The following is an 18,690-nucleotide window of genomic DNA, read 5'->3' as shown; positions in this document are numbered from 1 at the left end:
AAAAAACAATAAGGGCCAGTTAGCCTAAAACATTTTTATTGTTTCATTCCAAATCTACACGCAAGCTTATCATTAAGGGCGATAATAAAAAATTAAATTACAAACACAAGGTTGAAAGTTCAAAGGTTAAATTGGGTTAAACGATAAGGTCACATCGCTTTAACATACATACATGAGTTATATTTTTAACCCCCGACCCAAAAAGAGGGGTGTTATAAGTTTGACGTGTGTATCTGTGTCTGTGTATCTGTGTATCTGTCTGTGGCATCGTAGCGCCTAAACGAATGAACCGATTTTAATTTAGTTTTTTTTGTTTGAAAGGTGGCTTGATCGAGAGTGTTCTTAGCTATAATCTAAAAAAATTGGTTCAGCCGTTTAAGAGTTATCAGCTCTTTTCTAGTTTTCTTGTAGAAAAGAAGGTTAGATAACCGTTAGGTTCATAATATTATGTCAATAGACAAATGTCAAGCTGTCAAGATGGACGTTGCCTAAATACATAATTATTTATTTGAAAATGATGTTTTGGAAAACTCAGATACTTTGGATCGTCGGGGGTGTTATAAATTTTTAATTTACACTTGTATTTTATTTACACTAGTTATTACATAAATTATTATATTTTCATCTCACTCGCTCGGAAAGGATTCCTTTGCGCTTTGAAATTTGCGCGGAAAGTGGAAATTTTACTCGCTAGCGTGCAAAGTTCGAGTTGAAATACGAACGTGACGAACCGTGGTTGGCGTACTTAGATATCTTTTTTCATGCTCTTTTCTTTCTATTAAAAAAATACCACATAGTGAAACGTTAGTGACGACTTGATTTTTGCATGGGCATAGTTAAAGACCTGGTGATTGACATAGGCTACTTATATCCCAGAAAATCGAAGAGAAAGATTTTTAAAAAACATTAATCCACGCGGACGAAGTCGCGGGCATCAGCTAGTACAATCAGCAACCCGCCAGTATAAGCGACTATGGGCGGCTGCAAACTAAGCTGCTGACTGTACGTAATATTTTAAAATCTTTGATGTTCCTCGATTGCACCAAAGTTGGTTTACGTTAGTGCTTTGACGTCACAGCACTCAGCATTATAAGGAACTGTATAATATAATCACATGTACCTAACTCTAAGCACTAAGGTCACGTCGGGTCACAATAGCTCTCATTGTTAGCAGAGGTTAATAATCTTTTGTTTTGCGCCCTCGTGTCCTCGCGGCGCCTGGCGTGACGCCAACCCGCCAATATTTGTAGTGTGTGATAATGTGATTGGTGCAGTCGCGCGTGAACCGCGTTAGCGAGCGGAAGTTTCAAGACAATTCGTGCGATAACGTGAAGACGTGTTATTTAATCTACCCGCTTTTAAAATTATACCTACCTAATAGCTATGGCGGATGATGTTATGAGTTACGATAGTAAGTGTGACGAAATTCAAGTGTATGGGGAACAAGAATTATGTGTCGTACAAAGTGGCGAGTATGGAAATAATGGGTCTACGCCGAAAAAAGTCGATAAGAGGCCGCGGGAGACCGAAGACAGTAGTGAGGATGGATTTACAACGGTGGCGAGAAGAAAATCAAAGAGACATATTAGAACTGAGTCTTATGAAAACGACAGGTCATTCAGTGAAAATAACGAAAACATGAGCGGTACTTATTATGAAGTGAGTTTATTTGGATTACAAATTCTTCCAAAACAGATGGCTTTTGCTAGGTTGTTAAGAGACGAAAATATTTCTAATGTGCTTAAAATAAAGTATAAAAGTCCATATAAAATATTTATACAATTTAGTGATAAAAATCAAGCCGAAAAATTTATGAATTTGAAAAAACTAACAGAGTTGGATATAAGAGCTCAGTTTACAAATCAAGGTAATTTGTCTTACGGGATTATTAAGGGAGTTGACGTAGGTACAAGCGAAAAGGAGTTGCTAGAAAATTTGAAGTGTGACTATGATATAATTTCAGCTAGACGATTGAAACGTGTAAATAAGGAGGGTAAGTGGGTTGAAAGCGAAACTGTGAGATTATGCTTTAAAAACCCCTTTGCGCCGTTATCGATATATGCATATGGATTTAAATTTGACGTCGAACGATTTGAGTTTCCGGTGTCAAGATGCTCTGGGTGCTGGTCTTTTGGACACATTAAGAGATTTTGTAAGTTAAATAAGAATATTTGCCCGAAATGTGGTGGAGCTCATGATAATTGTGAAATCAAAGAATATAAATGTATTAATTGTAAAGGTCCGCACATGGCTCTAGACAAGTCTTGCCCCTTTTTTAGAAAAGAAAAAAAGATTCGATTTATAATGAGTGAGAATAATGTTACGTACAAAACAGCGCTAGAGATATATTTGAAAAATCAAAAAGAAGAGAAGGCAAACAATTCGAGAGAGGAAGTTGATATAGATCTTGACAGAAGCAATACAGTTCCGGTATCAGAGAGTACAACGGCTAGAAGTTACAGTAGCGTGCTGAAAACGACAGCTATAGTACATGGAAAGGAAAAGAAGGATGAGCAATCAGATAATATAATAATAAATGAAAACCAAAATAAGGACAAAAAGAAAAAGAGAGTTAAGAAAACTGATAACATGAATAATAGTGAATCTCAGAACGAGAGAATGGATTATGATGGAAGTCAGGAAAGTGATCAAGATACACAAGATGAATCTACAGAAAAAGCGAGGACAAGAAAACGAAATAGATTTGATTTTTGGAAGCTGTTTAATAGAATTAAGGAGATTGTATTATCTGAAGAAAATTGGTGTGATAAAGTGATGTTAGTGGTAAGAGCTGTTTTTGAAGAGTGTAAGTTGTTTTTAGTTAATTTTTTGAGTGAAGGAAAATTGTATGACGTTTTTTCAAAGTTTCTTTTTAATGGCTAAGGAATTTTACTTAAATATTATTCAGTGGAATGCACAAAGTTTGAAACCTAAGTTATTAATGTTAGATAATTTATTACATCAAGAAAAAATACATATAGCTGTTATTTCTGAAACGTGGTTGGATGCAGACACTGCACTTCATATTAGTGGATATAATATTTATCGAAAAGATCGTCATGATTCGTATGGAGGGGTTGCCATTGTTGTACATAAGTCTATCAGATCGCATGTTAGCTCTGTTGATTCCATTAATCCAGGAATAGAGGCTATTCGCATAAAAATTTTAAACTGTAAAAATTTGGAATATGTTGTATCTATTTATTGCCCTTCTTCTATTCAAACCCGTCAATCAGATTGGGATAGTATTTTTTCAGTAATAACTAGAAAGACGCTTATATTAGGCGATTTTAATGGCCATCATTCGAACTGGTCAAATAAAACAGACCAAAGAGGAGTACATTTATTTGACTCAGCACTTGAAAGTGGGTTCATATCACTAAATAACGGAGATGCCACCAGAATCAAATTAGTAAACGGTGTTCTACAAAGATCGGCTCCTGACATAAGTTTTGCATCGTCAGATATAGCTGTAAACTTCAATTGGCAGGTTTTTAACGAAAATTTAGGAAGTGACCATCTTTTAATTAAAATGTCGACAAGTTATCAAGATAATATAAACATCTCTAAAAAACTTAATTTTAAAAAAGCAGATTGGAAATTATATAATAATGACTTAATGAATGTATTTCCAAATATTGATAGTTGCAGTTGTACGTCAAGTGACGTGCAAATATATTATGATTATTTACTTGAAAAAATTAACGTTTCAGCGAATAAAAATATTCCTGAAATTATTTTCTGTACCAATCCGTCGAACAAATTCAAGCCTAAAGAGTATTGGGGACCATCATTATCTAAAATTATTGGGGAACGTAGGCTCTCATTGAGTACTTTTCGAAAAAATCCTACTCCTGAAAATCTTAGAAAACTGGAGGAGAAAACTAGGGAATCTAATGTTTTATTAAAGAAAGCTAGATCTTTGGATTGGCAAAAATTTTGTTTGAATATCAATGAATCAACTTCTACATCGGTCATGTGGGATAAGATGCGTTGGTTTAAAGGTTATCGAAAATCTAAGTTTTGTCCATCAATCGAAAAGACCAAAGCATTGCTGTATTCTTTGACACCACATTCAGTCATTAACTGTCCACCCATATTTAATTCTAACAACGAATTATTACAAAGACTGTTTGCAGTACAAGAGTTAGAATGTTGTCTGAAAAAGAAAGATACAGCTCCTGGTAGTGATGGGGTAACTTATTCAATGATTTTTAATTTACCGCCAGCTGGTAAATTGTATCTTTTAAATATTTATAATGCTATATTTAGGTTAGGCGTCGTACCAGATCAATGGCGGAAGACTTTGATCGTGCCTATTCCCAAAGCCACGACTAATGCAAATACAGATCCAAAACTTAGACCGATAGCACTCATTTCTTGTCTTTGTAAAATATTTCATAACATGTTAGGCAAAAGGATTGAATGGTATGTTGAAAAACATAAAATATTGTCGCCACATACAGTTGGTTTTAGGAGGGCCCAGTCCAGCCTAGATTGCCTATCAAGACTTGTGACATATATACAAGTAGGATTTTCCGAAAAAATGTCCACAGCGGCTTGTTTTTTAGACATCGAGAATGCATATAATAACATTTTAGTTGATAGAGTAGTTAAAATTTTAGATGAACTAGATATAGGAAAAAATATTTGTAAATACTTATGGTCATTCTTGAGTGATAGGCAACTAATGATTAAATATGAAAATAATAGTCAGTTAACTGAGATTAGACATGCAAATAGAGGACTAGCGCAGGGAGATCCCTTGTCACCATTACTTTTTAATATAACCACTTATATGATTTGTCATCAAATTAAAAATGTTTTCATCTCGCAATATGCAGATGACTTTGTCATTTATCTCCGTCATAAAGACTTGAATATTTGTGAAACGAATTTACAAGAGGCTTTAAATTCTATAGTTACAAATTTAGATGAGATAGGTCTTCAGATATCGACAAGCAAAACAAAATTATGTATATTTAATAGAGGGTACAGAAGAAAACAGATAAAGCTGGTTGCTAACAATAATATTGCAATAGGTATAGATGAAAACATTAAGTACTTGGGTTTGTGGTTGGATAGGTCGTTGCGATGGAATAGACATATTAAGGAGCTAGTAGAAAAGATATTAAAGTTTTTAAATTTGTTTAAAGTGTTGGCTGGCCCCGGTTGGGGTATACACCCTAAGCACTTACGGAGCCTTTATATATCATTAATTAGAAGTAGATTGGATTATGGGAGCTTTTTATATGATATTAGTGCAAAGACACATTTGTTGAAGCTTGATCGAGTTCAGAATCAGGCCCTTCGAATCATTGGTGGATTTATTAAAAGTACTCCTATCCACGTCATGGAGAGCGAGGTGTGCATCCAACCATTGTTTTTAAGACGCTTGTATCTTGCATATAAATATCTAATCAAAAATATGACTTGGTCAAATAATGTAATTGTGAATCTTTTAGATGATCTTGGCTCAAGCTCTCATGATAGATATTGGCAGTCGAAAAAAAAGCCATTATTGCTAACCACATATGACGAATGTAGACAATGTAACATTTATTCTTCTGATGTACTAGACATGTACCAAATTGATGTATGGGTGTCTTATATAAATTTAAATAGGGTAATCAGGGCGAATTTAGATTGTTTATCGGTAGCAAAAAAAGAAGTTGAACCTGATTGTCTAAAATACTTGGTAATTAATGAACTACAAGAAAAATATAAGAGCTGGGTACACATTTATACAGATGGGTCCAAAAATAATATGGGTTTGGGAGCAGCTTTTTGCCATTTAGGTGAAAGGAAATCAGTTATGTTTAAAACAAATCAACAAATTTGTATTATGACAATGGAGCTCGTTGCAATTTCAGAAGCTTTGAAATACATTTCTGGATTAAGCGGGCAATATTTTGTTATCTTTTCAGATAGCAGAAGTGCCTTGCAACACCTAGCTCGATGCGCCTCTGGATATAGCAGAGGTCTACCGATAGCTTTCGAAATCTTGAAACAAATATATGATTTTAGGCACATAAATCTGCGATTGCAATGGGTTCCTTCTCATATAGGCCTAAGAGGAAACGAGGAGGCTGATAAACTAGCGAAATCGGCAATAAATGTTGGTAAAGAATTGTCCATTGTACCATTTTTTACAGAAATTTTAAATAGTTTTAAAAATAAATGTTGTGATAAATTTAAGGAATACTTTGATATAAGAAGTAGGGAAAAAGGAATTTGGTATAAAACTATCCAATGTCAGCCTCCTCGTTTCCCTTGGTTTGGTAATACTTGTTTAAGTAGAAAATATATAGTCGTAGCTCATAGGTTGCGTTCTGGACACTATCCTTCTAAGAAATTCGCATTTTTAATGAAAAAAGCTGATTCTGACAAGTGCGAAGTATGTGGTACAACAGATGATGTCCAGCACGTACTAGTGGAATGTAGCAGATACAGCGCGCAGAGAGAGAGTCTTGTGCAGAGATATAGCATTAATAGATTTGACATGGGTAGTTTTACGAGTATGTTGACTACACCGACAGCAGAGAGATTCAAGTCTATTATTGATGTATTTCTGCATAGGCAGTAATATCTCTCCACTTGTATCTGTTGCATTCCACGATGTTATTTAGAATGTAATTTAGGTTACGATGGGGCTGGCGTGTCCGTGTCGGACAAAAGTCCCAGAAAAATAAAGATTAAAAAAAAAAAAAAAAAAAAAATGTGATTGGTGACACATTAAATTAGTATTCGTTTGATTTTTACCGGACTATTTCAAAGCCAAAAGGAAGGGTTATGATTTTATTTAAGGCTCCGGAGCTCAAAAGGAATCGCGTCGCAGCCGAAACTACTGTACTATTATGTATGTATTCTGAGTCGAAACTCAGCGTAAGCCACACTAATAACCGACTTCAAAAAAGGAGGAGGTTCTCAATTCGTCGAAATCTTTTTTTTTTTAATGATTGTTCCCCGATTACTCAAAGATCCCTGGACCGATTTGGATTTTTTTTAGATCGTACAGCCTGTGAGCTGTGCTTATAACCATGTGTACAGTGCAACAAGGATCTTTTGGCACGTGGAGCAAAATTGGAACTAACGCCGCCATCTAGTAAAGTCACGCTGTCTTTTTGTATATGGTGTTGCTAAGTAAAAAATCTGAATTTCACTGTTTTTAGTCATTCCATATACTTCACGATATATCCTGATAGTTAATATTAAAGCATGAATGTGTCTACATTTTATAGCTAGGTATTATTTAGCACTAGGTAAGTATGTATTATAGAAGCAGGCGTTATTTTGCGGAAGTCCATGATATACAAAGAACCAAAAGCTTAGGACTTATTGCAAAGGACTTTGCAATTAGACATTGTGAGGTCTACATCTCCTGAGGATGCTCCGGTGTCGGGGCAAAATGTGCGTCGAGTGGTGTTGGAATTTGTGTGGTGCTACGTACCATATAAATTTCGTTGGTTTAGCGGATTATAGCAAATTCAGCTTTTGGTTCCTTGTATATTAGGTAAGTATAGTATTTGAGCAAGTAAACATGACAGATTGCAAGTCCAAGGACTATATCAATGGTTTTTTTATAAGTTTTTCCAGGTGCAGAAACAGGGACGACTTTCTCAATCTTTCATACATTTAAAATTAGATAAAACTGGGTTTTCAACATTAACATTTTCAACATGATCTCTAAAATTGAGGAGATTTTATTTGTTGGCAGCCTTATTTTTAGCCTACAACAACGTCACCCTGTCAATGTCATTCAAGTGCCAAAAGATCCTTGCCGTACTGTAACACAACACATATAAAGGTGTAGGGGGACTTCGTCTGTGTTGGTGTTGGCTGGCGGGCGTGCTCTGCCTTTTTGGAGTGTTTTTTTTTTTTGTTAAAACTGGCTGGAAAGCGCTCTAAGGGGGTGCCGTGCGTGTGTCGGCGGGCGCCGGCACAGACGAGGTCCATACTTGTATAGTTTCCCTAACTTGTTACAAATGTAGCAGCCATGCAGCGTATGATAACCAGTAAATAAAATGCCGCTAACAATTATTATAACTTGTATTACATGGGCTGTATTTACAACATGTGCTGTGGTTATAATTAGAACTGTGGTAGAAAACGAGGGCCAGAGCTTGCCAGGCTTGACCGAGGTGTTTCGGTCTTGATGATCTGAAGTGAATTGGTTGAATGCGTTGCCCGGCGTTCGCCAAGGCCAGCAGGATATTCGAATCGTTCCGAATTTGAATTGTGTTCTAAGTGACAGCTGCAAAGTGTGTTGCTTTCTTCGCAGCTGCTAGTCTTAAAAGAGGCTGCATGCCTCTACACAAGTAACTACAAACTTGACATTGGCTAATCTTTGTAAAGCCAGACGAGAGAGAGAGAGAGAGAGAGAGAGAGAGAGAGAGAGAGAGAGAGAGAGAGAAGGTGTAGGTCTATGGTGTAGGTACTCACATGGTGCCCTTCTTGACGGACATGTTGAGGTTGCTGAGCACGTGGTTGGGCCGCTTGTTGGAGCCGTAGTGTTTGAACGCGTGCTGGACGCATACCGCTTGCTGTCTTTTTTGCCATACCTGCAAAATTAATAAGTTATTGAGATTATGCAGGTTGCCTAGTCACCTAGTGGTCAGCGTCCGCCTCCTAGTAAGCTCTCGCTTGAGTCAATATAGACAGTGACGGATTAACCCTTAATCAAATTAAGCAATTGCCTAGGGCATCACGTCTGAGGGGGCACCAGAAGAAGCACAAAAAAAAATCCGCCCTTAGGGCATCACGTCTCACTCACGTCACCAAAAACCACACCAAAAAGAGTTTCTAGGGCTAATTTGAAAATTCACTCGCTGCCCACTTGTGTATTCGACAATTCGAATGCCCCTGAAAGCCGCAAGGCGCATTTCAATAAATAAATAAATTATGCTTTGGTTTTTATTTTTGTCGCACCTAACTACTCCTCTTCTAAAGTACGTTATATCTTATCATCTTATTTTACAAAAAACTAATGTTTTTAGGCGGTAAAGGTTCAAAGACCGATTCTAGTTTACATACGGATATATGGGGGCCCATAGGCATGGATTGCTTAGGGCACCAAGTAGTCTTAATCCGTCACTGAATATAGAGACTATAACCAGCCGCAAGTCGCAAGCTAGGGCCTGAGCTCCTTTATCCTCCATACTAATATTCCATACTTAATATTATAAATGCGAAAGTGTGTGTCTGTCTGTCTGCTAGGTTTTCACGGCCCAACCGCTGAACCGATTTTAATGAAATTTGGTACAGACTTAGGATACATCCCGGGGGAGGACATAGGCTACTTTTTATCTCGGAAAATCAAAGAGTTCCTACGGGATTTCAAAAAACCGAACTTCACGCGGGTAAAGCCGCGGGCATCCTCTAGTAAGATTATAAGGCAAAAATAGGCGTAATTCCGAACGTCGATTTGCAACTTTGAATTTGCCGTTTTTGACTAAAAAAACCGGCCAAGTGCGAGTCAGACTTGCACACCGATGGTTTCGTACTCGGGTATTTTTTCGAATTTTGCACGATAAATCAAAAACTAAAATGCGTAAAAATAAATATAAATCTGTTTTAGAATGTACAAGTAAAGCCCTTTCATAATGATACCCCACTTGGTACAGTTATCTTACTTTGAAAATTTAAACACATTTTAATTTCTTTTTTATTGATGTAACAAGAAATTCACGATTTTTGGATTTATTCCTTTACTTGTGCTATTTAAGAGCTATCTGCCTTTCATGATTCTAGGTCAATGGAAAGTACCCTGTAGGTTTTCTTGACAGACACGACGGACGGTCGGACGGACGGACGGACGGACGGACGGACGGACATACAGACATACAATAAAGTGATCCTATAAGGGTTTTGTTTTTCCTTTTGAGGTACGGAACCCTAAAAATCTTGTATCTCAAGTGAAATTCATTCACCTGGCCTCTCTCGGAGTGAGATGCAGTTACAGAAAGAGGATGACACACACAGATAACGTTGTTTCCGTCATCTCTGGAAACAGCACTATTTTAGACTCCACCCGTCAACGAGTTATTGATTCAATGAAGCGGGCTCTTAAGTTGAGATATGAAACCTGACTCATATCTGCATTCGAATTAAACAGCCAAGACCGTTTGACGAAGAGGCTATTAAGTTTCAAGTATGTATAAATAAACAATAGTAAATAACGAAATAGGCATTCCAACCGTGTGCCAACTCACAATGGACAGTTAAGATGAAAAAGGTAATGAAACAAATAAACGAATGGTTAGACCTGGTGCAGGAAGACGCAAATTAAAATGTTTTCCTTGTAGTCAAGATAATTGTCCTGTTACTAAATACTAGATAGACTAAAAGACTAGAAGTTTGACCTATTTGGCACTGACCTGCCTAGCGCTGATCTAGCTTCTAGATATGAAGTTGTATATATTTTAAAGGTTCCGTACCTCAAAAGGAAAAACGGAACTCTTATAGGATCACTTTATTGTCTGTATGACTGTCAGTCTGTGCGTCTGTTTAAAACCTGCACTTTTAATACTTTTTTTTAAAGAATATTAGCCATGCTAATCATGACCAATACTCCCTGTTCCCTTCTAATTAAGCGTAAAGCTTGTGCCAGGAGTGGGTACGACAATAGTGCAACGGGTGGGGTTTGAACCACCGACCTTTCGGAATTCAGTCCGCTCCTCAACCGTTGAGCTATCGCGAAGGCTCAACTGCTGCAGCCTTAGGGTGTATATGGTCTTTATATAGTACTATTTCTTTCTTTTTTTATACTTAATATAAAAAATTTTCAAAAGAAAAATAAAACCGACTTCAAAAACCAAAAACACTAAAAAGTAGAAAATAATTTTTGTTTAGCTACACATGTAATGTACCTAGGTATGAAGTCGAGCGAGCATATTAAAACAAAATTAGAAATCCAAGAGTGAAGCTCGCCGACTTCATACCTAGGTACATTACATGTGTAGCTAAACAAAAATTATTTTCTACTTTTTAGTGTTTTTGGTTTTTGAAGTCGGTTTTATTTTTCTTTTGAAAATTTTTTATTTCACAATTTTTAGTGGCCCCACTGTACTATAATATGCTATGCCCAGTTAAAACCCTACTGTTTACAAAGCTATTACAGTGATCGCGAGCAATTTGCTCTTATCCATTGAGGAGTTCTGTTCTCCATCTCCGAAGATATTCATCAGATCTTCACTAAATTTATATGGGACCACCTGCACAGTATACTTTTTCAAACAAAAAAAAAAATTCCAAATCGGTCCAGGGGTCTTTGAGTAATCGGGGAACATACATAAAAAAAAAAAAAGATCCCGGCGAATTGAGAACCTCCTCCTTTTTTGGAAGTCGGTTAAAAATAGCGAGCAAACGAGCACGCGGGTTACCTGATGTTAAGTGATTACCGCTGTCCATGAACATTTGCAGCACCAGAGGAACCGCCGATGCGTTGCCGGCCTTTCAGGAATGTGTTGGTCCACCCCTTGAATAACCCCATGTTGTAATCTAGTGGGAACACCGCCGATGGATTTAAATATGGAATAGTGTTACTCACAGTGCTGTTTTTGTCGATGGGCATGGAGAACTGTATCTGGCACATCTTGGACTCCTTCTCGTCGCCCAGCGGCGACGAAGGCGAGGTTTCCCTGTTGACAAAAGAAAAGACAATTATTTCAAGTGTAGATACTCCATTTCAGTACTAAGATTAACAGGCTACTTAATAATAATAATTTATGTAACATCTTTCTTATACTTACAATCATCCCATAAATGAATCAATCTACATCTAAAACAACTTCTACACGAATTTCAACCCCCTATCTTAACCTCTTAGGGGTTGAATTTTCAATAATCGGATAGCGGATGTTTACGTCATAATAGCTATTTGTATGCCTAACTTCAGCCCGATCCGTCTATTAATTTGAGCTGTGCGTTGACGGATCAGTCAGTCAGTCAGTCAGCTTTTCATTTTATATTTAGATAGAAAGATAGATTGTAATGACCACATGATAACTGACTTTTCAGTTTAAGTATCTTTTGCTGCAGAAGGAAAAGTAAAGGATAAACCTTTCGATTGAAACACGCTCCGATTCTAATCGCCCTTGCATTTTCCCGCCATTGTGTGACAAGTTGTTTTTTTAATTCAAGCGGCATAGACGCAAGCGCATGTTTTATTCAGCGCGAAGCGTTCGCGTTTTGACATACCTATCGCTCACGGTCACATGGCGAAACTATTGCCTAGAGCGCCCTTACATGGACCTGGACTTTTTGACCTGATTCCTGCTTCATTTCATTTCATTTCATTCTTCACCTTTCTATGTCATTGTCTTTCATCGTCAAGGTGCCACCCCTACCTAATCGAAATTCCACGGACACGTACTGTACCAAGCGATTTTCCTCCTCATTTAAATTCTTACTTGTCAATATTTTTTTTATAACAAGTGTAAATTAAAAATTTATAACACCCCCGACAAGTGAAGGTTACCGTAACTAAAAAAGAGCTGATAACTTTCAAACGGCTGAACTGATTTTCTAGGATTATAGCTATCCAAAATATCTGAGTTTTCCAAAACATCATTTCCAAATAAATAATTATGTATCTAGGCAACGTCCATCTCGACAGCTTGACATTTGTCAATTGACATAATATTATAAACCTAACGGTTAGTTAACCTCCTTTTCTACAAGAAAACTAGAAAAGAGCTGATAACTTTTAAATGGCTGAACCAATTTTTTTGGATTATAGCTAAGAACACTCTCGATCAAGCCACCTTTCAAACAAAAAAAACTAAATTAAAATAGGTTCATTCGTTTAGGCGCTACGATGCCACAGACAGATACACAGATACACAGATACACAGATACACAGACACACAGATACACAGATACACACGTCAAACTTATAACACCCCTCTTTTTGGGTCGGGGGTTAAAAATAGCGAGTAAGCGAGCAGGGTCACGTGATGTTCAGTGATTACCGCCAGCCATGAACATTTGCAGCACCAAAGGAACCGCCAATACGTTGGCGGCCTTTCGGAATGTGTTGTCCGCCCCTTGAATAACCCCATGTTGTAATGTAATGGGAACACCGCTGAAGGGAGTTAGTTGATTCCACAGTTTGCATGTGCGTGGAAAAAAGGCTCTGGCACAACGGGCGGTCGAAGTGCACCAGGCACCCAGGTGGTGAGAGTGAAATTGTCAATTGTCGCTTTCGGTGCGAGCCATTCGAGCATCTTGGGCACCCAACGTCAATCGGTTTATCAAACTATATGCCTCACCCATTGCCCTTTAGCTTCGTAACCCGTTCAGTTACTTTGGAGTTTTTTTTTACAAAAGAATATTAGCCTTGCTAATCATGACTAATACTCCACTTTCCCCTAGCTTGTGCCAGGAGCGGGTACGGCAATAGTGCAACGGGTGGGGTTTGAACCGCCGACCTTTCGGAAGTTAGTCCGCTCCTCAACCGTTGAGCTATCGAGGCTCTCAGTACTTTGGAGTTTGCGTAGTAACTCTGGACTACAGTTTGCGTAGGAACCCTACACATCTGATTTGGTCACGCAGAAAATTATAGCTTTATCCATCGCCCGCCGAGGCTGAGCTTTTGTATGATGTCCAGTAAGCGATCATGTTTCGGATCTCATGTCATGGCAAGTGGTAACACGCTCTGTTCAAAAGTCCAAGATATCCAAGAATATAATTGACAAAGTCCGGCGAAAATATGCGTATTATATTGTACCTGTCTATACCGTAATTATCCTGTCAAGTTACAATTATCGCATCGAAACATTGAAAACTACAGCCATCTCTTTTGATCGCAACCTTGGACGACCACGTCACATATTGCCGTCTCATTTCGTCACAATCGATGATCGATATGACGTAGGAATTGGATGGAATCGATGATAATCGAATAAATATGGTCGTCACAGATACCTGCGTTAGGTTCGACCTATTAGGATAGTGACGGATTTGAATAATTGTATAACGCATTTGATTGTATTCATTTACATAATATGTTTGGAAGGCTTTACTTTGGTCAGTCTAAGGCTAAGAATATAATTTAATCATAATCATATTTATTTTGCGAAATAGCAATCGAAAGTTGGAGTCATTAAACCCACGGGCGGACTCTCTTGAACGGTGGTTTATATTAAGCTCCTTAAGTTAGCGGTATACCTTTACAAAAATACCTATTATAAAAAATTGTTATTTTCCTTCGAGGAAGCAAATCGTTTAATCAAGTTCAACGGCCCGGCGCCGACTATCTGACTTCGGGTTAAGGGTTGAGCAGACAAAACGCGATGGCGGCTACGCGTGATATTAATTATGTATCATGTATGTATGTAATATACTTCATTGCACCACAAGACACAAACAAGTGTATTATTTTAAATTTTTAGTTATTAAATTAAAAATTTATAACACCCCCGACAAGTGAAGGTTACAGTAACTAGAAAAGAGCTGATAACTTTCAAACGGCTGAACCGATTTTCTTGGATTATAGCTAAGAACACTCTCGATCAAGCTACATACTATACTATACTATACTATATTTGATTGCTTATAATTTCAATAAATCCCAGGTAGAGCCCAGAATTGAATTCTGTACGCCCGACTAGAAGGCCGAAGTCTCAACCACTATGCTATCACTAAGGGCTCGATGACACTGGCCTAATTTACGAGCTGCTAGTCGGCGAGTTTAAAAGCTAGCGAGTGAGCGAGTAAGCGAGTGTCGATGACACACAAAACATTCCACTCGCTCAGTAGCCAACTAGCTAGCGTGTTGACATTTTAGCTTTAACTGCCAAAACGCAAATGCTCGCAACTAGTTTACTAGCAGTGATGATGACACGTGGCTACTAGCTAGCTTACAGGCCAACACGCCAGCGAATGGCGAGTAAATTAGCCCGGCTTTCTATTTTTCAAGCAGCGTTTTTACAATCTGATAATCAAAAGCAGATTGTGAAAAAGCTCGATGACACGTGGCGAGTTTACAAGTTACAAGGCAGCGAGTTCGCTAGCAGCTTGTAAACTCGCCCCGTGTCATCGAGGCTTAAGTTTGGCAGGACAGTCGTGTTTTTAATTTTATTTAATTACGACTTGAATAGAATAGAATAGATTTTTATTCAAGTAAACTTTTAGAAGTGTTTTTGAATCGTCAAAATCGGCAAGAAACTCGGCGGTTGCTCTTTTCAAGTGTTTAATTTACAATAATATGGCATACCAATTACCATACAAGCAATTGCAGCCTCGTGCATTGCTGGGGGACATCATTATATGTATTGATGAATACAATCAGTTTCAATTCCTTGTATATGTATTAAAACTTCTAGAAGCCGCGTTTTACAGGCTACCGCTTCTCGTTATGTCTACCCAAGTCTTTAATGACGTCAAAGCATTTTTTATCATAATCTCAGGTAACATACTGCTTTGCAATTCTGTTGTTTACTAACGAACTGTGTGGAAGGTTACATGTAATCAAAAAATTAATTACGCATAATATTCCATGTAAAAGGGTTTAGGTAATAATAAAACCAATCCCTAGTACTTCGTTTATAATATAAGGGCCAATGCATACAGAGTACAGACGTAGTGAAGTTTTGGGATTTGTGTGGGGCAGCGTGTTGGTGGTGCGTATTGCTTGCTGTTTGGCTGGCTTTTCCTGCATGTTTATCTGTGGGAGGGCGGGCGGTGTATATCGCATATTGCATGTTGCATCATACAGATTTGTCTGGTTTAGCAAATTAAGCTTTTGGTTCCTCGAATATCAATATAGTAATTAAGGTACTCTTCTTGGCAACCTCAACCTAACTCAATCAACGGTCGATGGGGCAGACGTATTCTGGAGTGGAGACCGCGTACCGGTAAGCGCAGTGTGGGACGACCTCCAGCCCGCTGGATCGATGACCTGAAGAAGGTGGCGGGGAGCGGGTGGATGAGGAAGGCGGAGGACCGTGTTTGGTGGCGCGCTCTTGGAAAGGCCTATGTCCAGCCGTGGACACAGGCTGATGGATTGGATTGGATTGGATCTTGGCAACCTCAATCTACCTTCGCTTACTCTTCTAGCATGTTCTTTATTCGATATTAATATCACACTAATATTATAAAGGTGAAAGTTTGTATGTGTGTGTGTGTGTGTGTGTGTATGTTTGTTACTCCTTCACGCAAAAGCTACTGGACGGATTTGGCTGAAATTTGGAATGGAGATAGGTAATATCCAGGATTAGCACATAGGCTACTTTTTATCCCGGAAAATCAAAGAGTTCAAACGGGATTTCAAAAAATTTAAATCCACGCGGACGAAGTCGCGGGCATCATCTAGTAATACAGATAAAGGCGAAATATTTGACCACATTCTTTGAATTAATGAGAAACAAGCGAGCCTTTATAAAAATATGCCTATTATAATTTATTACGGAATATTTTACAATGACGCCCACTTTGCTTCCTTTTTGTTGCAACTGGTTAACCACAAGCATGCAAGTACATGCTAAGTAGGTATCTAGTCACTGCTTAACACCAAAGTGTTAATGTTTGTAATTAAATGTAATAATTATAAAAATTATAAACGAACTAAACCCCCTTCGCTTCGCTTGAGTGCTGAAAAATCATTATTTAGGTCTATAGGCTTTAGAAAGAGATTTTGGCTTTGTAGAGCGTTGTCTCTGTCACTCATACCGTTTCGTCAGTCTCAATGACAGAGACAACGCTCTACGAAACCATTATCTCTTTCTGAACTTTGATGTACAATATTTGTTGACGGGCACTGTACGCTATTTAGAAAACCTACATGCATACTATACATATTGTACAAAAAGACTTATCCTGACTGACTAACTGACTGACCTATAGACGTACAGCCTAAACCACTGGAGCCCCAATGGGGTTAGAATCCTAAAATATTGACAGTAGGTACAATTTTGAGGTACCGTAATCAAAGGGTACCAATGGGACCCTATTACAAAGCCTGCGCTATCTGTCCATCAGTTTGTCAGCGGGCAGGTGTATCTCATAAACCGTAGAGTTGATATTTCCACTTTAGAAATATAATTTTTTAACTTATAAATACTTATTTTCCTTGAAATACTTAAGTAAAAAAAAAAAAACACGGCAAGGGATGCTGACGTCAAACCTGCATGTATGAAGTTAACAAAAACTTGTACATTAAGAATAATTTACTTAATTACTTACACAATAACACGGAATTTAATAATATTCATAAAATATACCAGATATATATTTATTATCTACTCGGGTACATCTTTTGTGATCTATGATATTTTTTCAGCGTGTGAAAAAAAGTGGTATAAATTATAGTCTACTAGCTGATGCCCGCGACTTCGTTCGCGTGGATGTAGGTTTTTTAAAATTCCCGTGGGAACTCTTTGATTTTCCGGAATAAAAAGTAGCCTATGTGCTAATCCAAGGTATAATCTATCTCCATTTTAAATTTCAGCCCAATCCGTCCAGTAGTTTTTGCGTGAAGGAGTAACAAACATACACACACACACACACACACACACACAAACACACACAAACACACACAAACACATACAAACTTTCTCCTTTATAATATTAGTGTGATGGATGCTTTTGACGTAATCTTGTGATATTTATTCAGAGGTAGGTAGGTATAATATACGGCCTCAACATCTATAAATAGTGTGTCTGGTTATACATAGTAATTGTAAGCGCAAACGCAAGTTTAGCGAAACTGGTCGAACCGTGTAGCGATGCCAATGTCCAACGCAATCCGACGACTTGTCTGACTGGGTGACTATATTTTACACATAATTATTTAATATTTATGAATTTTATACAGGACCCGGTAGGAAATATTGCACATCGAACTTAAGAAAGAGATTTCGGCTTCGTAGAGCGTCCTCTCTATCATTCATAACCTACTAGCTGATGCCCGCGTGGATGTAGTTTTTTAAAAATCCCGTGGGAACTCTTTGATTTTCCGGGATAAAAAGTAGCCTATGTGCTAATCCAGAGTATAATCTATCTCTATTCTAAATTTCAGCCCAATCCGTCCAGTAGTTTTAGCGTGAAGGAGTAACAAACATACACACACACACACACACACACACACACACACACACACACATACAAACTTTCCCCTTTATAATATTAGTGTGATGTAAGGTTAACAATGTACTTACAATCATCGTGCTAAGGTAATGAAAATTCATTTTCAATGCGGATTGGCAGACTTCACACACCTTTGAGAACATGGAGAACTCTCAGGCATGCAGGTTTCCTCACGATGTTTTCCTTCACCGTTAAAGCAAGTGATATTTAATTGCTTAAAACGCACATAACTGAAAAATTAGTGGTGCATGCCCGGGATCGAACACCCGACCTCCGATTAGGACGCGGACGTTCTAACCACTAAGCTATCATAGCTTCATACTATAATCTATATACATATAATAAAATTGTAGAAAAGTGGTGTCTGTACAATGGAAATATATAAAAAAAAGTAGCAGGGGATGTTATTATATCGATGCCGAACCCGAAATTGTAATTAATTTTTTTTTGTCTGTTTGTCTGTGTGTTTGTGCACGCTAATATCAGAAACGGCTTATTCGATTTAGATACGGTTTTCACTAATATATTGTAGTAAGCTTAACATAACATTTAGCGTTTATTTCATGTCAATCGGTTCATAAATAAAAAAGTTATGTCAATTTA

General features: G+C 37.7%; 3 protein-coding genes and 1 long non-coding RNA gene across 5 annotated transcripts in view; 3 read left to right on the top strand and 1 right to left on the bottom strand.

Moving 5' to 3' along the window:
• The window catches only part of LOC123877754, a 27,018-nt gene extending 12,960 nt beyond the window's left edge, over window positions 1-14,058 (top strand). Inside the window, exon 4 of the long non-coding RNA XR_006798673.1 lies at window positions 14,046-14,058. This is a non-coding gene — a long non-coding RNA (uncharacterized LOC123877754). The remainder of the gene's footprint in view (window positions 1-14,045) is intronic.
• LOC123877735 (ABC transporter G family member 23) overlaps window positions 1-18,690 on the bottom strand; it is a 92,202-nt gene that overhangs the window by 28,456 nt on the left and 45,056 nt on the right. For both annotated transcript variants that reach the window (XM_045924593.1, XM_045924594.1), the window contains 2 exons: window positions 11,549-11,639; window positions 8,443-8,561 (listed from right to left, as the gene is read on the bottom strand). In XM_045924593.1, the coding sequence (XP_045780549.1) occupies window positions 8,443-8,561; window positions 11,549-11,639 (210 nt within the window). The remainder of the gene's footprint in view (window positions 1-8,442; window positions 8,562-11,548; window positions 11,640-18,690) is intronic.
• Window positions 1,287-3,001, top strand: LOC123877740. Its single transcript, XM_045924602.1, has one exon. It carries the CDS (start codon window positions 1,384-1,386, stop codon window positions 2,881-2,883), a length of 1,500 nt encoding a protein of 499 aa, XP_045780558.1. The 5' UTR covers window positions 1,287-1,383; the 3' UTR covers window positions 2,884-3,001.
• On the top strand, window positions 5,421-18,690 carry LOC123877742. Its single transcript, XM_045924605.1, has 4 exons — window positions 5,421-6,310; window positions 6,554-6,720; window positions 16,519-16,525; window positions 18,678-18,690. Exons 1-2 carry the CDS (start codon window positions 5,429-5,431, stop codon window positions 6,584-6,586), a joined length of 915 nt encoding a protein of 304 aa, XP_045780561.1. The 5' UTR covers window positions 5,421-5,428; the 3' UTR covers window positions 6,587-6,720; window positions 16,519-16,525; window positions 18,678-18,690.

Source organism: Maniola jurtina, chromosome 24 (genome assembly GCF_905333055.1).
Source record: "Maniola jurtina chromosome 24, ilManJurt1.1, whole genome shotgun sequence".
Taxonomy (NCBI): Eukaryota; Metazoa; Arthropoda; class Insecta; order Lepidoptera; family Nymphalidae; genus Maniola; species Maniola jurtina.
Note: the sequence above shows the minus strand (reverse complement) of the source record. Positions and strands in the feature narration are given on the sequence as shown.